Here is a 23542-nt window from a genome sequence, read left to right as displayed (position 1 = left end):
GTTGGTTAAGCACCTGACTCTCGATTTCAGCTCAGGTCATGATCTCGCAGTTCATAAGACTGAGCCCTGTGTGGGGCTGCACTGACACTGAAGAGCCTCCCGGGGATTCTCTCTCTCTCCTTGCTCTCTGCCCCTCCCCTGCTCTCTCTCTCTCAAGATAAGTAAATATTAAAAAAAAAAAAAAAAAGACAAAAGCTCCTTCCACTATTACATTTATAAGCACACCCGCTTAAAGACACACAATAGCCATTCTTCACATTTTAAGATCACGTGTCTTATGTTTTCCTAGAGTTGGTTGTTAAAGATGTCATTTTGACTCAATACACTTGCCTTTTATAGAGCAACGGAAAGAACGAAAGATACAACTTCTCCAGTTCAAGAACCTGCCATCAAGTCAGGGATGTTGTCACAATGTCTGACAGCCAATCGCTGAGTAACAGTGTTGGGTTTTGCAGGATTAGCTCTAACTGCCAGTCCTCCAATCCCAAGAGATACATGGATCTCCTCTCAGAATGGCTTTCCCACCCTTTGTAAAAACCGGTTTCTCAGATGTCCACATCCTCCACCACACCGAGCTCCTCGAGGACCTCAGCCACCCGACTCCCTCAGTGCGTAGCACCGAGCTTGACCAAGAGAAGGCGTTCTGTGCGGTTCTGTCGTGTGGGACGTGTGCACGCGAGTGAACGGTACCAAGAAGATGAATACGGGGTACAACAGAATTGGTGTGAAAAGACCACCACAGGCCAGAAAGGACTAACAGCTCCCAGGATGACAATGCGGACACAGGCCCCAAACACAGAACAAGAGTGACACAGAGAGGATGGTGCTTCCCAGCTGAGCTGATGTGTACAGCCAAGAGTCAGTACGTCATGCTGTGGCCAGAATGGCACCCACCTAGCAAAACCTGGGAAAGACAACAGGAAATACGCTGACTTGGTAAAACAGGTTCAAAGTATTCTGAAGGGCATGAATTTCTTGAATGAGTATTTTGGTCATTTTTCTGCGGGGATTCAAAGGTTTTTGAGCCCCGAAGTAATAGGATGAAATAGTTATTCAGATAATTAAGACTAATTGATGTACATGATGGATTATAAGAGAAAGGTCTGGAAGTCACACGAATAGTTGAACAGTACGAGGAAATAAGCCCCGGCTCAGGTAGAGAATGTGAAAGAAAGTGCTAAGGATTTCCAAGGAAAAGTAAAAAACAAAACAAAACTCCAACTTTTTATAACATATGATCCATAGAAACTGAGAAGGAAAGGTCAAGTTTTTAAATTAGGGTGTCTCAAGAAAACACAGAAGCTGATTCCGGAGTAAAGAGTGATACCAGTTGGAACACCAGCTTGACCTCTTACTGGCTGTGACTTGAGACAAGTTCAAAGGAAGCCTCAGTCTTCTTTTATGAACAATGTCCCCCCTGGATGATTACATTTAATTCTAAGGCTCAAGAGCCTTCACTCCGATCGGCAGGCCCATCTGACTGCCAGCCGGACACTGCCATCTCAACCGGCCTCTGCTTCTCCTCCATCTCATAAATAACCACCACCCCGCCAGCGGCTCAAGCCACAAGCCAAGTCCTCCCTTTTCTTCATGCCCCACAGCCAATCCTCAATCCGGTCCTTAGTCTTGCCTCTAAAGTCCACCCCTATGTGTCCGCCTCTCTCTCCACAGTCCCCTCCTGGGCCAAAGCTACCAACGTGTGTTGTCTGGTGGGGTCTCCCAGTCCCTCTGACCTCTGCTCCTGCTACACATACCCTCCCAACAACCCCAGCTACACGGCTTCGGAACCACAGTCTGATGAAGTATGTCCCCCTATGGGAAGTATGTCCTCCCACGGCACCTACAACTACAGCCCGCCCAGCCTGTCCCTCTGACTTCATCTCACACCACTGGCGATCTTGCTCACAGGCACCAGCCAGGCGGGGCCTCTTTCAGGTGTCCGACCACACCGGATGCTCCTGAGAGCCGGGCATGGGCCGCTCCCTCCTGCCCACGGGCTCTCCCCCTGGTTGACATGCATCATCAGCTCTCAGCTCTCTCCCGTGGCACCCATGTTATTTCACTCCTATCTCTCTCTGAAATAATTTCACTTCCGTATTTGTTTACCGGCCTATTGTCTGCCTCCCCCCTGCCCCTCTTTACCTTGAACTCCAGGATGGCAGGAACGTCACGGATCTTTGTTTAGAGCAGACTACGGCACTAGCAGGTACGTGGATGTTGAGTGTATTTGTTGGCTGTAGCCCCATACTACTGATTTTTAAATTGGGTTGTCTTAGTATTGAGCTGTAAGAGTCTTTATATACTCAGGATGCAAGTCCTGAATCACATATATGCTTTGCAAATATCTCCCAGTGACTTGCCTGTTTATTGTTTTGGAAGTGTCTTTTGAAGAGAAAAAGGTTTTCATTCTGATGAAGGACAATTAGTGAATTTTCTGGGTGGGCCATTCTTTGGGTGTCATAGGTAAGAAGTCTTTGCCTAACCCAGAGTCATAAAAAGCTCCCATATTTTCTTCTGAAGTTTTAGTTTCCAGTATCACAGTGAGGTCTAGGATACATTCTGAGTGACATTTTATGTATGGTGTGAGGGAAAGGTCTATGCCTACCTCTTCACATTTCAATTGTCCCAAAACCATGCGCTGCAAAGACCATCCTCTCCCAACTGAATGGCCATGGCGCTTTTGCTGAAAATCAACTGACCATAAGTATATAAAGGGTTTGTTTCTAGACTCCCAATTTTGACTTATATGACCACCCTTACGCCATTTTCACAGCACCTTTATGACTCTACCATAGCGTACATCCAACTTCTGTTGTGCCTTTTCAAAAAAATTTTTTGTTATTCAAGGTCCTTTGTATTTTCACATAAATTTTATAATCAGCTTGTCAATTTCTTTTTTAATTTTTTAAATATTTATCTTAGAGAGAGACAGAGCATGAGCGGGGGAAGGGGCAGAGAGAGACAGAGATACAGAATCTGAAGCAGGTTCCAGGCTCTGAGCTGTCAGCACAGAGCCGGACATGGAACTCGAACTCGGGAACAGGAAGATCATGACCTGAGCCGAAGTCCGATGCCTAACAGACTTGTCAATTTCTATTTTAAAAGCTTTCTGAAATTTTTGTGAGATTGCATTAAATCTGTATATCAGTTTGGGGAAAACCACCATCTTAACAGTGGAAGTCTTCCATCCCATGAAGATGAAATACCTCTCCATCTATGTATGTGTGTATGTATGTATGTAGGATGTATTTATGTATGTATATATTATGTATGTATGATGTATTTATGTATGTGTTATGCATTTATGCATGTATGTATGATGTATTTATGCATGTATGCATTATGCATTTATTCATGTATGATGTATTTACGTATATATGTATTATGCATTTGTGCATGCATTTATGATGTATTTATGCATGTATGTATTATGTATTTATGTATTATGTATGCACTTATGCATGTGTGTATGATGTATTTATGTATGATATATTTATGTATGTATGATGTATTTGTGCATGTATGTATGATGTATTTATGCATGTATTATGCATTTATGCATGCATGATGTATCTATGCATGTACGTATGATGTATTTATGTACGTATGATGCATTTATGCGTGTACATATGATGTATTTATGTACGTATGATGTATTTGTGCATGTACATATGATGTATTTATGTACTATGATGTATTTATGCATGTATGCATGATGTATTTATGCATGTATTATATATTCACGCGTGTATTATGTATTTATGTATGTGTGTATTATACATTTATGCATGCATGATGTATTTATGCATGTATATATGATGTACTTATGCATTGTGTATGATGTATTTATGCATGTATTATGTATTTATGTATTATGTATGCATTTATGCATGTATGTATATTTATGTACGTATGATGTATTTATGTATTTATGCATGTGTGTATTATGCACTATGTATTTATGTATGTATGATGTATGTATGTATGTATGTATGTATTATGTATTTGTGTATGTATGTATGTATTTGTTTGTTTGAGTATGCTCTACGCCCAACATGGGGCTTGAACTCACAACCCCAAGATCAAGAGTCACACGCTCTTTGGATGGAGCTGGCCAGGCGCTCCCATTTAATCTCCTTTAATTTCTCTCAGAGATGTTCTGTGGTTTTCAAGTGTTACTGCAGTTCTTTTGTTAAATTTATTCCAAAATATTTTATTCTTTTTGATGTTGCTATGAACGGAATTGCTTCTGTACCTCCCTTTTTGGACTATTTGGTATACATGGTGTTACCCCACAGGACTCAGAAGCTGTTTTTCTTCAGTATGTTTTACATCGGTGCTACAGGCTGGCTAATATCTATCGATCCATCTCTAAGTTTACAGACCCTTTGGCCATCACAAATCACTGTGTAGCACATCTAGTAAGTTTCTTCATTTCAGTTATTAACTTTTCAAGTCGGTTCAATCCAGTTCTTATTAATACTTTCTATTTTGTTAGTGATATTCCCTATTTGTTGACTCATGGTCATCATATCTTCTGTTATGTCTTTGAACGGATCCATAACAGCCGCTTCAAAGTCTTTGGTAAATGCAACATCTGCATCTATTTAGAGACAGTTTCATTTGACTGCCTTTCCCTTGTTTGTCCTAAGTTTTTGTTTAAAACTGGCCATATTAAATAATATAGTAACTCAATTTTGATTGCCTTTTTTCCTTGAGCATTGCTGTCGTGCTGTTTTTGGTTTTTTTGCCAGGACTTAATCTGCTGGATCTTTCTCACCCATGGCACGTAGCAGCTGATGTCTCTGCTCAGTTTTTCAAAGACTTGGGTTTTATTTTTCAGCCTCGCTCTAGGGGTCGCCCCTGTGTCCGCATAGCTCAGTGGTCAGCCAGGGCTTAGTAAGCGCTTATGTCCAAATACCTTCAGCCGGCAGGGCACTGCCCTCTGCCTATGTATCTACATGTGGGTTAGAGAGCTCATGCAGCAGTCCAGCACTTGTGAAGTCGCCTCAGCTTTTACTCTCCCCCAGGCCCTCTCGGGCCTCCCCACAGCCAGCGTCGCGTGGAAATCTTCTCAAGTCCCCTGATGGCTCTCTTATTTCCAGGATCTCTCTATTCGATGCATGCCCCACGTCCGCAGGACAGCAGGGCTGGAGGAACAGCCACTGTGCGGGGTTTCTGCCCTCCACTCCACATCCAGTCAGCTGCCCCTGGCCAGCCCTGCACCAGCAGAGTTACTTTGCCAGGGGGCGAGGAGTGGAGGGAACCTCAGACAAGAATAGCACAGATTCCCACTATGCTGACTCCAAGTTCAGCAGTTTCTTTCGGTGGATAAATGCTTCTCAAAATGTTGTTTGTTTTGTTAAATTTCCAGAGCCCTAAAATGGTTTTGGTAAGTGTGTCCCGTCTTCTAACCGTTTGGGGGAGGGAAACATTTGCCAACCTCTCTGTTCCTCCGTAGCTGGAAGCTCTGTCAGTCAGGACGGGGTTTGGGGAGGCTGGCACAGAAACGCTGTATGTGCGGGAGGTAAATCAAATCAAACTTCCAACACAGACCCAGACAAGAAGAAAGCTCCCCATACCTGGCGAAGTCTTCATGGCAAGAGCAGATTGCCAGACCTCCCTGAGGACAGTGAACTGAGTTCTGTGCACGGGAGATCATCTCCAGATCTGCCACTCTAAGAGAGGAGTTGTGAAACACCAAAAACCCCACCTGCTTTACCCACAAAGGGCAGCCGTGCCACGTTCACACAGGATTCAGAGGTAGTGGGCACTTCAGATGCTGCTGTCCTCCTGAGGGTAGAGTAACCACCTCTTCAGGATCACCCCGCTAAGGGGCACCAGGTTCTGGTGTCTGGTGACCAGAAGACACTCTTGAGTCCTCCCTAGAGATGTGCAGGCACTCTTACGTTCCTTGAGAAAACTTCACCATCCCTTGGGAAGTCCGGCCTTGCTGGGTGATCGCCCTGCTTTCCTGACCAGGTGTTCTCTCGGCCAGAACAAAGAGATCTCACTGAGCTACAAATGTAATAAAAGTCATGAGGGATTTGGGGTGTTCTTTTACAGAGCCTTATTCATGAGAAATTGGAAAGGAGCTTAGCTGTATTCACTGGACCACATACAAATAGTGACACTGATACATGAAGTCACCCAGTTCTTTCCTGTCCTCACACTGTTTACAGAAGACTGAAATGAACCAAACCACCCCACTGTTGGTTTGGTTTGTAAAATCCAACTTTTGCTCCCACACCTGGCTCAGTAACATAATGAAAGTCACTTAATTGTTCTCAAAGTTGACTCAAATATGCAAGTAAAATTGGGTTTGGGCTGCTGGCATTAAGATTCTCTCATCTTTCAAAATACAGACTTTTATAGTTTACGTCAAGATTTAAGGCCTTTGGGGGCTAAGTCGGTTGAGGGTCCGGATCTTGATTTCAGTTCAGGTCACGATCTCACGGTTCGTGGGATGGGGTGCCACATCAGGTTCAACGCTGACAGCACAGAGCCTGCTTGGGATTCTCTCTCCCCCTCTCTGTCTGCCTCCCTCCCCCACTCACACTCTCTCTCTCAAGAATAAATAAATATTTTTTAAAAAGATTTGAAACCTTCGGATTCTAGTTCAAAATATTATCTGATTAGTAGTCCCAACTCAGCCTGTCCTAGTAAGTCAATAATTATGCATAAACTTAAAGCTTTCAATAACATCAAGAACTACATCTGGCAAACAATGGAATGACAGAATCTTGGGAGCAACTGAGAAAGACAATTATCTACAAAAAAACGCATCCAGATTTCAGTCTGTTCTCGTTGCTACTACAACCAGGACTCTGAAAAAAAGAATGCTTGGAAAAGGCTTCACATCACCCCTCCCCGTCCCCAATTCAAAGATCTTGGGCCTCTACCAAGCAGAAGATTAGGAATCTGTCACTCTCTGTCCATCAGGGGCTGCATTTTAACACTGGGTCCCGACCCTCCCCTTCCCACCAACACAAAAGACCACGCATCTTTTTTCTATTACACTTTAGGGCGAAAAAATTTATAGGAGAAAAGCAGGAAAAGGAAAACAAGTGATTCAATTAATTCTTCAAAGCTCTTAAAAGCAAAAGAGAGACTGTGAATTACAGTTTTCCATAATCCACATTTTGGCTCAGAATGCCAAAGATCCAAGAAGTGGGAACGGGAAGAAGGCACCACGAGAGCCGAGCCAGAGCGGAGCCGGCCAGGACTTCTCACAAGTGGGGACCTGGAAGGAGAAGTACAGACTTCGGCCTGCCCTCTGGTTGTAGGTCCGAGAAATCGGTCAGCTCGTGCCCAGAGCCCACTCGGCTGGGTTCAAGTACACATTTGGCTCGCTAATCTCTGGCGAGATTCTGAGGTTACAAATCGAAGGTGGCTCAGTCCCTGTGTTCTCAGGTTCCAAGTCTAGCACGGGAGGCAGACACACACCGGCCACCACGTGCCCGCCACTCGCCCAGCAAGCCGCAGGGGATCTGCAAACTGGACCTCACTGAATCTGATACGCCTGCATTTTCACGTTTTAACGTCTGTGAAATCAAGAATGCTCTCCCAACCGGCAGCAAGTAATCTTCTTTAGTGGTACATAAAATAACGGTATAATGGCATCTTGTATTTAATGAAATACCGTATACCTCATTCAGTCTCTGCTACGGTCCTATGAGGTACGAATTATTATTGCTCCTAAGGTACAAATGAGGAAAGTGAGGGTAGAGACGGGCTAAGTAACCCAGACGGTGCGACCACGCTACCAAGCGGGTGAGGACGGGGTGGGGTGGCTCTATAGCCGGGCCCTCAACCACAGCGTGACCCTGCCTGTGAACAGATCTGTACAGCACAGCACCACATGCGACCTCACAGGGGCCGCTCAAGGTGAAGGGGGCCTAATTCTGGCAGGAGGGGGTTAAGAGGAAAAGGGGAAAGGGCTTCAGCCCAGAGCTCACACGCTGTCTGACCGTCAGGAACGCATGCTGCGGTGGGGGCTCCCGGCAAACAGAAAGGAACCGAGCGTGAGACGGCAGAATGTGTGCTCCAACTACGAATGGCTCATCACGTCTGGGCCCGTCCGGGTCGGGGAGCGAGAGCCATGACCCAGAGCGGGCAGGAAGGCAGGGCAAAGGCACCGAGGCGCTGCCAAGCGGCCCAGCTGCAGAGAGCCAACGCGGAATCCGAGGCAGAAGGGAGCCACGGTCGGGCAGACAGTTAAAAAGGCCGTCGTGGCCAGAGCAGAGGGCAGGCCGCCAGTGGGCAGACTAATGTGAGCGTCCAGGTCCAAGGCTGCGGAGCAGGATGGACTTGGGGCATCAGGAGGGAAGGGACAGCAGTTAACGAGCGCTCATGACATGGCAGGTGCCGTTTTAAATGCGTCACAAGTGTGTCGCCCCCAGAACAAGCCAAGAGGAAACCAAAGCACCAAGAGTTCCTAGTGACGGCCACGCGTGGAGGTGACGAGGAAGCAGCAGGGATCCTGGATCGGCCTGGGCTGCTCAGCCGGAAGACGACGCCAGAGAGAACGTCAGCGAGGAAGCAGGGGGCCGAGGCCCACGAGGCGCTCCGTGCTAACGAGGGCTGGGTGCGGAAACGCACAGGGCAGGGGAAGGGCCAGCACCCTTCTCTGGCCGGGGGGTGGAGGGGGGACACCTGCAGACAGTCAGCTCACGCCTCCTCCCCGTAGGGCTCGTTCCCCTCCTCCTCCCCCTCTTACTACTTCTAAACACCTCACCCTGCATCCTTAAGGATCATCTGCCAAGAATTATCTTTATCTCCATCTCAGAACTTTTATTTACTAAAATTTATTTATTTTTAGAGAGAGAGAGACAGAGAAAGAGCAGGGGAGGAGCAGAGAGAGAATCCCAAGCAGGCTTCATGCTGCCAGTGCAGAGCTGGAACCCATGGCTCGAACCCATGAACAGTGAGATCATGACCTGAACCAAAATCGAGAGTCAGACACTTAACTGATTGAGCCACCCAGGCACCCCTCAGAACTTCTAAACTTTTTTTTTTTATATTTATTTAGTTTTGAGAGACAGAGAGAGACAGAGCATGAGTGGGGAAGGGGCAGAGACAGAGGGAGACACAGAATCCAAAGCAGGCTCCAGGCTCTGAGCTGTCAGCACAGAGCCCGATGCGGAGCTCGAACTCATGAACTATGAGATCATGACTTGAGCTGAAGTTGGACACTTAAGCGACTGAGCCACCCAGGCGCCCAAAACTGAGAATTTTAAAAATATTTAATTCAAGAACAACGATACACCTATTACATGCCAATATAAACATTTTTGTGACAAATATATTTTCTAAAACCAAAACAAAATTAACGAGAAGAGTGGCAATGTGTTACGCTTGTGCAAGTCTCTGTAACCCCTGACTTAACAGACAACGGCTGAATCCGCAAGGGCTCTACTGCGGTATCACACAGCAGGCTGGAGAAAGCCCCATCCTGCACCCGTGAGAGAATGAAAACGAAAAAGGCAAATCACGTCTAAATGTCGTCACAGAAACCATCCTGACCTTCCCACTCCTACAAGGGTCTCAAGGACTCCTGGGGTCTCTGGACCGCACTCTGCAAACTCCTCATCGAGAGGGGGGCAGACAATGGCAGTCCAGAGGGACAAAGAGCAGACCAGCCAGATCAGCCCCCAGATCGGAAAAGAAGTGGGGACGCAGGAGAATCTCTGCCCCGTGTTAGCAGACACAAAAATTAGATCAAATAACAAATTCTGCTGGTGCCAGTTTCGTTTCATTGTTTGGTGGGGAAGGAGGGGTGCAATATATCAAAATCATGATCTCATTCCCCTCAATTCTGATATAACCTCCCTTTATCCGTAAAAAACACTGCTATAGAAAATATTATTGCTAATAAAAGTATGTTCTATTGGTATTGGGGGTAGGAAAAATGACTTACTTACAGAAGCCATCAGATGAAGCCCAGGTAAACTAAGAAACTCACCCAAGAATTAGAATTACAAGTGTTAGCTTCCCAATAGTGTTCAAACGAAGATTAAATTATTTTACTTTTATACACACAGGTTAACAATGAAGGAAAACAACCCTGAAATAAAATGGGTGGGGCACTGATCATTGCCCATAGAAAATCCACACACATACAGCGGGGGAAGAGCGGGGTTTAGTAGCTGGGTGCGTGGGCTCTGGCACCGAACAGATTTGGTTTCAAACTCAGAGCCTGCTGAGGACCAGGGTATAGACCTGGGGGAGGTATGTAGCTCTGGGAAGCTGAGCTTACAGTCTGAGAGCACAGGGCAGTTGTGAGGACCAAATGCGAATTCACTTCCGCACTTAATGTGTATCTGACATAGAATTTGGATTTAATAAATGTTAGCTATTCATGGTAACTTAGCTATTATCAGTTTATTAGCGATTAAAGTTCTGTTGTCCTTTGGGGATTTTACCCTATTCACTTCTTAACTTTTATTCTTCCCTTTCATTGGATTTTATTTGCAATCCTTTAAAGTTTGTTTTCTATCCATTTTAAAGCTCTGGTGTTTAAGAAAAAAGCTCTGCATAGTAATCTAAATAACAGCTCTCTAATTACTGGGGTTTAAAAATATTTTTTTATGTTTATTTATTTTTGAAGGAGGGAGAGACAGAGCATTAGAGGGGGCGTGGACAGAGAGGGAGACACAGAATCCAAAGCAGGTTCCAGGCTCCAAGCTGTGGGCACAGAGCCCGACACGGGGCTCGAACTCACAGAGTGCGAGATCATGACCCGAGCGGAAGTCAAGAGTCAGACGCTTAACCGACTGAGCCACCCAGGTGCCCCCTTCATGAAATTTACACAAAAGCTCAATTTTCACTGTAAAAAATAGATGCCCATCATTTCTATTACCCTCTATCTTTCCATAATTGCTCTAAAATGAATTATTTAATAAGCTAGCAACAAGTAGGAGGAGGTCAGCACTTTTTTCCCTAACAAATTAATTATTCAGAAGTATTTTAAAATCTATTTCTTGTCACATTAAAACAGCATTTTAAAATCTGTATTTATTATGTACTTTATAAAGCCATTCACAATACAAAGGCTCAATGGTGGTTGCTATCCTTCCAAAAAACAACTAGGATTTTTGTGCTATCTGCCAAACAGGTGAACGATTTTTGTTTCTCCAAGTAAAACACACACACACACACACACACACACACACACACACACACACACAACCTTGAGCAGAATTTCGGTCAATAAACAATCTAACAACATCCAGGAATTTCACAGATCTCCACGCGTGACAGTTACTGGTTTTGTGACTGTGTTCTAGTGAATTGGCCTTCTGGAACCTCCGTTTCATGGTCTGTACATAAATTACACCCTCCCAACCCCTGTTGGGTGGTTAAATGGGATGTTTGTAAAAAGCACTCCGCAAGGTCACTGGCACCTGAAGCCGCTCCATCATTCAAATGCCAAAGTCAGAGTCCAAAGGCTTGATTGCGTCACACTGCTTCTGACACCGTGAAGACAATGCTCACACATGTCAACACATGTATGGTAGAAACGCACCACAGGCGGTTCATCAGTTAGCAAGCCCTGATTTTCCAAAACCACTTCCCCATTTCTTACCTAAAAGTGAAAAAACAAACAAACAACCCAGTCTCTAAAGCTTTTATCCTCACAAAACTTCAACAAGGACCACCTATTTTATGTAAGTTGCATGTGTTATGACGCATAACTGAATGAGTTTGTTCACCATTCTAATACATAGTTATGTGAGCTTTTTAATGTTTCTTTCAACATCCTGGCAAGGATTAAGATCTTAATGTAAAAGTAAAATTAGTTTTTATATTGGGAGGGGGACAAAACAGAAGAGACTCCTAAATATGGAGAACAAACTGAGGGTTACAGGAGGGAGTGTGGGAGGGGGGAGGGGGCTAAATGGGTAAGGGACACTCAGGAATCTACTGAAATCATTGTTGCACTATATGCAATTCGGATGTAAATTTTAAAAAATTAAAAATAAAATAAAAAAATAATTAAAAAAAGTAACATTAGTCTCCAGAAGTACCCAAAACCAGAAGATGAGTCCTTACACTTTGCCAATGAAAAGCACTCTTATTTTTAATTATTATAATTTTCTAGTTATTTTTAATAATGCAAGAATTAGTTTTTTAAAAAGAAGAATATATTCACCTAATTGGATAATATCTCCAAAACTTTTGTTTTTTAACTGATTAATTTGGAATAAGATATTAATCTGACATTTTAGACAGACCTGATGTGGCAGAACCTCATCGAACAAGCAATCTGTGCACATTTCTCTTTATTCTAACACATTCAGATGAATAGCACCACCCAAAGTAACACCTTTATTTACTAAGGGAGGTGTATTAGTCTCATTAGCATCCCTACATTGATGTAATCCCCCTACTTTATATAAAAACCCTGCGTAAGCCTAGGGAAAAAAAAAGCTTCCCTTACTTGCTCAAGGATGACTGAACCATCTTAACAGAGAGATCCAGTTTACGATTAGAAATAAACTTGGACTTCAAATACCTCCAAAAGAGACTGTATTGGTGAAATGGTATAAAGGGATCTGAATCACAGCCTTTCCTTAGTGCAGGATTTTATGGAACGATGCTATGTCCTCAAGATTCTTCAGAAATCCGACAGAACCTGGACATCCGATTACCCATCACCAAGTAATAATTTTTCCTCCCTGTGAGAACTGAGCATACTTAAAATCCTTAGACCCTAAGCACAATATGCCACAGGGCACTGCACCTTTGTAGATAAAGATACCTGCAACCTTCTTCTACAGAAGAGTAACAAACACACAAAACTCACCCTTTGCTGGGGACCCTCTCCCTGTTGGCTCTCACTACTTTTCCTCAATCAACTTAGGGTATTTCTTTTCTAATGATGCATCCTCATGATCATAATGCTTAGAAGCAAAAAGTTTGAGTCCCAGGTGCAATCAGACCCACCCACCTAGTTCTAATCCCAGATCCATCACTTACTAACCTCTGTTTCCCCGTGAAACAGATCTGACACAGTACCTCCAAAGGCTTAAGTGCCGGTGCATGTGCTTTGCACAGTGACTGATACACAATAATTACTGAAGCATTACCTATTATAAACAGAAGGTAACATAAAAAACCAATTTTGGGGCGCCTGGGTGGCTCCATCGGTTAAGCATCCGACTTCGGCTCAGGTCATGATCTCGCGGTTTGTGAGTTCCAGCCCTGCATCCGGCTCTGTGCTGACAGCTCAGAGCCTGGAGCCTGCTTCGGATTCTCTGTCTCCCCGTCTCTTGGCCCCTCCCCTGATCATGCTCTGTCTCTCTCTGTCTCTCAATAATAAATGTTAAAAAAAATTTTTTTAATAAAAAATAAAAAATAAATCAATTTTAGAATTACTTATGGTTTTACAACTGAAATTCAACTTCTAGCCCAGCAATACCAAAAGAGCCTGTATCTTTATCCCAAACCACTACAAGGCTTCCAAACATGGTCCACAGAGAGCATAAAAGAAAACATCTAAGAGTCCAGTTTCCTTCCTGCCACATGTTATTCCCTCTCATGGGAGGATAAGATTGTCCTCAGTGAAGTTAATATTTTCCCCAGAGTTCCTGCTGAGCCACGAACCACTGCTAATTAACTTCATGAGGACAAATTTTCAAGTGACTTGAGGTTTCTGCCTGCCAGATGCCATTTCCGAGATCATCATTCCGTCCTCATAGAGTTGGGGCAGTTCCTAACGACATTTTTATCCAGGAATCCATTCTGCAGGAGTCTTGTTAGTACTGGCAGGTAACAGGTGGAAACAAACCTGGACGGTCTGCTCTTTGGGGTCCTCCTGGACTGAGATAACGGCCAGAGCAGCTGTAACTGCCTCTTCTTTCCCTAACCCCACCCCGACCCCCGGGGCTGCTGCTCTACAAGAGCCTAAGGGGCAGAAGAACACGGAGGAAGGGGGCAGGAACCAGGAAGAGAGCTGTAAGTCAAGCCGTGGAGCGCTGTAGCAGGAACGAGTATAATCTTGTCTGGAAATACGAAACCAAAAGCAGATGAAAAAAATATTCAAAAGCAAGAGTCACAAAATACTTATTCAACAGAACAGAAAAGATAACCTCACCTACCGAGAGCTTCTATCATCTATATGCTCAACAATGGGACCAAAAAATAAGTAAAAGATCCCCACCGAGTTCATTTTCTGGGAAGAAGACAGGATGAATTCCAGCGCACAGCACTCCGCGTGATGGCATTGAGCACTTACAGCAAGCTCTGACATGGTATCAGGAGGAAAAATCCCCAGCAGAATATCTGTAACTAAGAATGACCTCTGAGAGCAGATCGTCCGGAATGTGAACAACTCTTCCTCCTGGCCGAACCCTGTATGCAAACAAAAGCTCACCTGGACACCCAGAGTACGAAGGAGGGAGGCATGTGCTCTTTAGCTGAGTCACCAGTTTAATCTCATTTAGACCCCAAAAAGTGAAGTGACTTGGCCAAGGTCCCAAACCAAAGAGTCTGAATTCAAACCCATACTCCAAACCAGTGCTCATCCGGTCAACCACTAAGGCCATCCGGTGCAAGAGTCCGAATTGGGTCTCTGCTCATGACCTAGCCTGCTGTTTGTCATCATCCATAAAGGAGGCAGCTGAGGAAAGTATTTGTCAATACGTCTCAAGTCTTAAAAATACACTTTCGCATAATTTCTACTTAGCACCAAATATCTGTACTGTTTCCAACTGTTTCATTCTACTGAACATGTAGTGAATGGGTGACGCACACATGGTCTGCGTTTGACTACTTTCCAAGCCAGCCGCTCCCTCCTTTATGCTTCCCCAGCCCTGAGTACATTCTTCTTTTCTAACACTCATCGCAATGCGATTGGGAGTGTGACAGTAAGCATCTCGCTGAGACAGAGCACGTCCTCGTGTGCAGCACTGGGTCCCAGCACAAGCAAACAAGTATCTGTTGTGCGACTATCTTAACGTCTCCAACCCAAAGTGCATTTCACAGGGTAAGGACCCTATCTCCATTATCTGTAAGTTTCTGGAAACACCGAGGCAAACAAGATATGTTTGTTCAAATTGGTGGGGGAGGTGGGGCGATATATAATGGTAAATTTAAAACTACTTTCCTACACCTCTTACGATATAATCCCGTCCACAGCTTGGCAACCCATCAGACAGGTACAAGTTTACTGTATATATCTACACCTTCTACGTTTTTTTCTCTAGACCATTTGTTTTGTTGAAAATTACGTGCCAAGTTATAATGAAAATACTTCAGGTGAACTTCTCTCAGTTAACGGGCTTTTCTACTCTTCCTGCTGTAATCATCCCACATTTCTGCTCTTTGTATTTAAATAATGGCAGTCCCTTGTGCTGTGTTCCAGAAGTCTGAGAATTTTCAGAACTCAAAATAAGTTTTCCCATAGAAAAGTTAGAAAACAAAAAACTAACACGAAAGGCGCTTAGGTTCCCACGCCTGTCCACAAAGGCTTATTTAGCACATCAGAATAGCACAGGGCCCAGCCACACAGTGCTGCCTTCTCCGGGAAAATGCTTCCCTAATTCCAGGCGGGTATGCCTGCAACACACTTCTACTGCCCCTCCTCTTCCAAGGCCTACACCCACTCCCCCATTCCCATCCATTGTGCTTCCCTCCTCCCACTCCGCACTCCCCTCCCACCCCAGGGACAGAGATGGAAGGGAAGTCCAGCACCTATGTCCAGGTTCAAGAATGAGATCCGGGACTTTGCTGCAGGTAGAACAGGAGACAGAGCTACTATGCTGGCAGCCCCGAGGTGGAGGTCAGGGCTCTACAGGAGGCAGAGGCTGCAGCCCAGCAACAAGGGCTCGAGGAGACTACTGGGAAAGAGCTTGCAGTCATGCAGAAGTCACGGTATCATTCATTCATTCATTCATTCGATAAATGCTTACTGAGAACATACAACCTCCTAGGTGCTGCACTATATTCAGAAAACAAAACAGACACCATGTGCCTGCTGTTTTGCCTCCCAAGGGACATTTGAAACTTTCTGGGAACATTCATGGGTGTCCCAACTCGAGGGAGAAGGTGGTACCAGCACCTAGTGGGTGGGGGACAGGGATGCTACTCAACAGCCTGCTGTGCTGTCCCCATGTCAGCGTTACCCAGCCTGAGGTGGCAGCAGGGTGGAGGCTGCCGGCTTTAAGCAATTTAGGACAGCTCCTCCTGAGAAAATTATCACAGTTTAGAAGGATTTTTAATGTAACAGAACTGAACTGTGATCTGATTCTATCAGAGTGAAATGAGCATTGATATGTACAAAGAGGGACACTTACTTGTGCATGTTCTCCACTCCTATGATGATCATGATACAGTAGGAAATTCCACTTTGTACGAGAAAATGTAAGGCATACCTATAAAAATAAGAGCACCGTTAGAAGAGGGACACCCATCCGCAGACATCAAGCTGGAGCCATTTAGGCTACAAAGTGCTTCTGTTTAACACGAAACATCCCCAGATAAAGAATAAGGAGTCTCACTTCCACGGCCTAAAATTCTGTGAACACCTTAGAGGGAGTCCCACATCACAAGCCCCAGAAGAGCTGGGAAAATTAAACGAAACCCCATAAAGGCGCACTCAGTGCCTTGGCATGCCGCGTTTCCTAGCTACGTGAAAGCACTGTAGGGTTATGTGGCTCAAGGATTACAGCTTTTTCCATAACTCAAGGCACAATGACGAAAAGGTAATAAATCTGGATTTCAGAACAGTCCCGACAGAACATTAGTTATTTGTTTTCCCAAATACCTAAACTGCTTCTCCTAAAGCAACAAAAAGTACCAAATGGTAGTATTTACTACAAACCAGGTACCCCCAAATCTATTTATTCTGAAAACACGATGGCTCTAATCAAATAATCTTCTAATCCTTAACCTGCAGTCACCTATCCATAAAAAAATTCTGGCTAACGTGACACAGAAGTCCCTAGTGTTCTAATGTAGAGATCCACCACTGAATGAGAAAACTAACTTATCCATTCATTTCACAACATTCAGGCAAAACATGATGAACATCTCGGTTGCAAACTCAATCCAAACCATCCCTGAGATCACACATATATGGGCACACACACAAACTTACAATTTCCTTTCCCCATCGATGGCATGAATAATTTATGAAAAAAATTTTCATACCCTTGTATACAACTTACAATATAAACAAGGATCTTAACCTGTGATTAAAATTACTTTTTAACCTAATCATTATGGAGTCACAGGCACCACCAATGTGGAAAAGTTACTTAAATTTTTGAATAAATTTTTCCATAGATATATTATGAGAAGTAGGCGTCACGGCAGGGCCACAGAAGAAACATATTTTATCCTTTATACAGAGTATGCCAGTCTGTCTGTCTCCGCTTCCATCGAACACACACACATACACACACACACGAAAATGACATCGGCCTGGAATACCACTCTAACTAGAAAGTCATAAGAAAGCAGAAAAACACGTATGAATATAAACTGAAACAGAAGGAAGCTTTAAAAACATTAAAACACACACTTTTCTATTTCTAATTAATTATCCACCTCCTATTTGTGGCCAGCATTGACAATTCACTGACACATCTAATGTGGAAATGCTGAAGAGGTCCGCTAGATACATTAAGGGCTTTATTAACTGAGAGTAGAACTCAGTAGACATTCGTCTTGGGGTGCCTAGGTGGGTCGGTTGGTTGAGCGTCCGGCTCTTTTGGGTCAGGTTACGATCTCATGGTTCATGAGTTCAAGCCCCACATCGGGCTCTCTGCTGACGGTGCAGAGCCTTCTTGGGATTCTCTCTCTTCCTCTCTCTCTCTCGCTCTCTCAAAATAGATAAACTTTAAAAAAAAAAAAAGACACTCATCTTAAAAATTTTTTTTGAGGACTCTTGGGGAAATACATATTTTTTTCCTTTTCTATGAGTAAATTTCCTTGGAGCATAGGGATAGATAACAACTTTAGAAGCTAAGGGTTTCATTTCTCAAACAGCGCCATGGTTCCTTATAGCACCTTCAGATGCCCCGTCCCCTGGCATCACTGTTCAGAAAATGTGCTTAGCGATCTTTTGGGGTGCAACATAATGCTCTGCCAGCCTCCTGTTGTACAAGCTTTTATTACTGTGACAGTTCAAGTTCATCCATATGAAGCAATCTGCAGTCGCCTCTGTTCCATCCACCTCCACGACAAGCATCAAGGTGCTTTTCCACTCGCGTATATAGCACTAGTGGACTTCACAAGCACCCACATGCGCTCACCCCACTTGCTCTCCTTAGTAAACTGAGAATAAATACGGAGTGGCCACTGAGTATTTTTCAGGCTTAGGAGGTAATAATGAAAGGCGTTGACTGGGGAATCTGGCACACAATAAGCACTCAACTCTTAAGTATTATTAGTAAAGTAGAAATTCCAGAAAGGAGGTATCTTAAAAGTCTATTATAATCCAACCGTCATCATTTTAGAGCTGAGGAAACTAAGTCCTAAAGTCACATACCTAGTTAATGCCCTAACTGATGGTAAAACTCAAGTTGTTTCTTCCTGGGCAACTCACCCACTGGCTGACTCTTCAAGGGGCAGGGCGGGAGGGAACCCACACACTGGGCTTCATAGTCTCTCAAGCTGCCCGAGGGCTTGGAAAACAAAGGGATCCTTTATCTCAAAAGTTCAGTTTGTTTTTAGATCTCACATCTTACTCATTTTGAATTTCAAATCACACACAGGTATAAATTTTACTTCTAGCAAAAAAGGACACAAGTTGAAAAAAGGTTGAGAAACGCCTCTCCCGATTGTTCAACTGATCTGTACTGAGCATGTGTACTTTCCGACAGGCACCGTCCAGGGCACTAGGAATACAGACTCAATAGGACACAGCCTCTGTCCACGGAGAGCTTCCAGTATAGAGAGGAAGATGGGCAACTAACAGACGACGTGATAAATAACATACTGTGTGGTAAACACTAAAAAAGAGATTAGAAAACCTAAAATTTCCATTCTGGACCACCAACTGCACGATAATGACAGATGATAACTATGATGACAGCCTTGACCCTGGGTGATTCTCCAGGTTCACAACGAGCTGGCTATTGGGCTAATAAGCTCCTCTCTGTAGTATTACACCTTTGGGGTCTCATAATAATCACGGATTCCCTTTCACAGATAAGGAAATGAAGCCAAAAGGGTTTGAGTAACATGTCCAAAGTAAAGGGCTCCTGGCAGAACCCAGGTATGACTTCAAAGTCTAAGCTCTGTTGCACTACACTTCACGGTTATCAGAGAGGGTTAAATAAAGTGTAAGCAAATTCTCAACTTGCAGATGATGGTTTAAAAAAAAAAAGCTGTGGGGCGCCTGGGTGGGTCAGTTGGTTAAGCGTCCGACTTCAGCTCAGGTCACGATCTCGCAGTCCGTGAGTTTGAGCCCCGCGTCGGGCTCTGGGCTGATGGCTCAGAGCCTGGAGCCTGCTTCCGATTCTGTGTCTCCCTCTCTCTCTGCCCCTCCCCCGTTCATGCCCTGTTTCTCTCTGTCTCAAAAATAAATAAACGTTAAAAAAAAAAAAAGCTGAGAGAAAACAGAAGTAGGTAAAATAGCCAATGATATTTACAAAGTACTAACGTATGTCTTCCGAAAGGGAAGCCGTCAAAATCAATAGCAGCTACGATTACCGTTGAGCCTAAAAACACAGGGTGTTGAACTGCAAAATGAAAGGACACTCGACTACTTCCCTCACATTCCAATTAGCATACAGTTATGTGAGCCGGGTGCAGAGACTACAAAAACTTCTCTTGGGGTGCCTGGGTGGCTCAGTCGGTGGAGCAGCCAACTCTCGATTTTGGCTCAGGTCATGATCTCATGGTTCTTGAGATCAAGCCCCACATCAGGCTCTGCACTGACAGCACGGAGCCTGCTTGGGATTCTCTCCCTCTCCCTCTCTCTCTGCCCCTGCCCTGCTCACTCTCTGTCTCTCCTGAAATAAATAAGCAAAATAAATAAATAAATAAATAAATAAATAAATAAATAAATAAATAAGTTAAAAGAATTTCTCTTCCCAAAGAAAGGAATATAAAACATTTTTTCCTGCGAGAAAAAAAAAGAAACAGAGAACTCTATTTTTAAAAATCCTGGTTATCACATGTAATTTGAAATACTAAAGAGTATAAATAAAGTCAGGCTCCTCATGGCCCAGTGTGTGAAGCATCTGAGAAGGCAAGAAAATACCTGCTCAGTCCAGACCTCGGACGAAAGAGAGCCTGCTTCCCTTGGTGGCGCTGTGTGTTGTAGGGCCCCGAAAGATGCTACTTACATTTCAATTTTCTACTCTGTTTACACTGACCACAACATGAATGGTGTCCTTGGACTTGGCTGCTCCGAACTACAAGCCTTCCCCAGCCCCTCTCTAAAATGTGTCACCCAAGTACTGAAGCATTGATGGGTGAAATATGTAGACTGGAATATAATTTTAATTCATCCAGAAAAATAAGTCGGGGAATAAATGAGAATGGAGGAATTTTCAAAAACCGCTGAAGCCGGGTGATGGGTATACAAGGGCTCATTATTCTCTGTGCGTCTGTACTTGAAAAGTTTCACAACAAAATTTTAAAATAAAATATACGGAAATACTACCCCCATGGCACGATTTAAGAGAAGTTTAAATTGAATCCCCTGAGAAATGAGGAAAACTTTGATGATATGTATTTGATGGCGTAGAGGAAGTGGAAAAGGCCACGGGGGGAATTCAGAGACCATCTCTATACCTCAAGACTCCACACAAGTGGCGGTGCCTAGCAGAGGACTGGCCACATGGCCGTAAGGTAGAGACTGAACAAATGATGCCTGTCTGATCTGTTATTAGTTCCTAGGACACAAGTGAATTGCCAGAGGCAAAAATCAGATCAAGAGATACCAGTATCTTCCAACCCTCACCAGCATCAGAATCCACATCCTAGCACAAAGGGCCATGGATTGCACGCCCCACAACAGAGACTACAGAGCACACAGTGAGTGGGTCCTGCCCTCTCAGGGAATTTCTATCTCCGACAAGTGTCTGCAGAAGAGAGAGCCCGAAAGCCTCCTCCGTGAGCGTGTTAACCGTGCGGCAAACGCACAAGCAGCACAAAGCTCTCGCGTAAAAAGGAAAATCCAGATGAGATCACCAAGAAGCCCTTCCGCAGAGAGTCTCTGCTGCCTCGCCAAGACTGTGTCTCTCCTCCTGATTTTTTCCGTCACACGACCAGTCACCTGTGACACACGGGAAGTATGGTGTTTCTGTACTTAAGGCTCTCAGGGAAGCCCCGACAGCTAAGAAGGGAGTGGACTGAAGGGAACCCACACATCTGACAGGGCAGAAGTAAAAGCTTTCCATTATACAGAACTCTTCCCCGTCAGACACAAACAAAATAAATGTCTTTTTTACTAAGGGCAGAATCATCTAAAAAATGGTAACAGAGTTCTATCAGTGGGTTTTTCCGGACTCTTCAAAGCCACTTGCCCAGAAAGAAAAAACTATTTTAAATGGTTTGTTTGTCTTGGCCTAAAAGATGTGCAGAATAGGTGAAAAGAACGACTCATGACAGAAAAATGTGTCTGTATGTCTTTTTCCTTCGTCTGTCCTATGTCATACATTATAAATAGCAAATTGCCCTCCGAGCCCAAACTGAAGACAGAGAGCCCATTCTCCACTCTCTGTTTTTTCTATGAAACATACAAATATAAAACCTGACCTGCAACATATAAGAACAGAACCCCACATGATGTATCTCTGTGCACACTCAATTCACAACGCTCTCCCAAGTCTTCATTTAAAGACCATCAAAATAATGACTTACCATCCAAAGCAAAAAAGTGCAAGATAAAGGCCCAAAAGGGTAGCAACGACATGTCTTATAAAACAGCTAGTTTTGCTTGAATGGAGGTAAGTTCGAAACCAAACGGCTGCTAGCAAGGCGAAGAGCTGGCACACGACAAAGTTGACCTGCAAAGAAAAATTAAAATTTCGTATTAGCAACACGGACTTGAATTCTTCACTCGCCACCACGCTTAAAGTCTCAGGCCCAGATCTTCTAGAGTTTACAAAAGAAACGAAACCAAAAGCAAGAACCGGGCCTTCTTAGAGAGGACAGCCTCAAGGGCAAAGAATGGGCCCGCGTGTACCTGCCTGTGCTCCAGGGTCAGGTGGCGTCCGGGGTGGAAAGGCCTGGGGTTGGGGGGCGGGGGGAGGGGCACCTGGAAGAATCTAGAAGATGTGGGTGTGCAGACACAGAAACAGCACAGGGTACACCCTGTGGTTTAAGGGAAAGAGAATCTGGTCTTCATGACACAGGCAAGTTTCTCCAAATATGCCCTGGGTCAAGAACTGGTCAAGGCTCCTGAAGGTCTGGTGGAGTGCATCTTCTTCCATGTGGAGCTCCACCACTGAGGAACACTGGGAACCAAGTGCCTCAGCTCTGGGGGACCTCAGGGACGGGTTCAGAAGGCGAATGGATGGATGGAAACAGAGAAAGGAGGCTTCAGAAAGCAACAAGAAAAACACGGACTCTCAAGTCCACCAGCATCAGATTTTTGCTTCGTAACTCGCAGTGACATTGCTCTTGACAGTGGGAACAAAGTGCAGGTGGCAACATCATCCCGTAACATGCCTGCCCTGGCCAAACAGGGCAGAAAAGGCTAAGGAGAAGAATCTCTTACATTATTTAAAGACTCAAGGGGCGCCTGGCTGGCTCAGTCGGTTAAGCGGCCAGCTTCCGCTCAGGTCATGATAGGAGTTCACAAGTTCAAGCCCCACGTCGGGCTCTGTGCCGACAGCTCGGAGCCCGGAGCCTGCTTCGGATTCTGTGTCTCGCCCGCTCTCTGCCCCTCCCCCGCACACACTTTGCTTCTCTCTCAAAAAATAAACATAAAAAAATTTTTTAAAAAAAGACTCAAGAAAAAAAATCTCCATTTTTTTCTTATGAAAGATATTCTCAGAGACTGTTGAGGAAAATAGGTCTTTAAAAATCCATCTGACATTAGGAACTTGCAAAAAAACACAAAACAACAACGAAATCACTGTTTCGGGCCCCTCAACTGGGAACAAATCACACTATCTACATGTAGATGCTGCTATAGATCCATAGAGATGTCTCGGCCTAAAGACACAGACAACTATGCGCTCTTTCTTGCATTACAAGGAGAAAAACAGTTGAACATTGTTGTACTTTGTCTAAGAGACCATTGTTCTTTGAAACAGTTAGACTCAATACAAGCAAGTTGTCATTCCAACAGGTTCTAAGCACTTTTTCCCTCCTAAAAGGTTCTAACAATAATTTCTTAATTAAGCAAAAAAAGTAAATGCATCAGAAAAATGAATATTTTTGGAGGCGCCTGGGTGGCTCATTTGCTTAAGCATCCAACATCAACTCAGATCATGATCTCACGGTTCATGAGTTCAAGCCCCGCATTGAGATCACTGCTGTCAGCTCAAATCCCGCTTTGGATCCTCTGTCTCCCTCTTTTCTCTCTCAAAAATAAATAAATATTGGGGCACCTGGGTGGCCCAGTTGGTTAAGG

General features: G+C 44.3%; 1 protein-coding gene across 5 annotated transcripts in view; it reads right to left on the bottom strand.

Moving 5' to 3' along the window:
- The window catches only part of MBOAT2 (membrane bound O-acyltransferase domain containing 2), a 128349-nt gene that overhangs the window by 56538 nt on the left and 48269 nt on the right, over window positions 1–23542 (bottom strand). For all 5 annotated transcript variants that reach the window (XM_053201264.1, XM_053201263.1, XM_053201262.1 and 2 more), the window contains exons 2-3: window positions 21823–21968; window positions 16299–16376 (exon numbers count right to left, since the gene is read on the bottom strand). In XM_053201264.1, coding sequence (XP_053057239.1) covers window positions 16299–16330 — 32 coding nt within the window. In that variant the 5' untranslated portion in view covers window positions 16331–16376; window positions 21823–21968. The remainder of the gene's footprint in view (window positions 1–16298; window positions 16377–21822; window positions 21969–23542) is intronic.

The sequence above is a fragment of the Acinonyx jubatus genome, chromosome A3, assembly GCF_027475565.1.
Source record: "Acinonyx jubatus isolate Ajub_Pintada_27869175 chromosome A3, VMU_Ajub_asm_v1.0, whole genome shotgun sequence".
Lineage (NCBI taxonomy): Eukaryota > Metazoa > Chordata > Mammalia > Carnivora > Felidae > Acinonyx > Acinonyx jubatus.
This window is presented reverse-complemented; position numbering and strand designations above follow the sequence as displayed.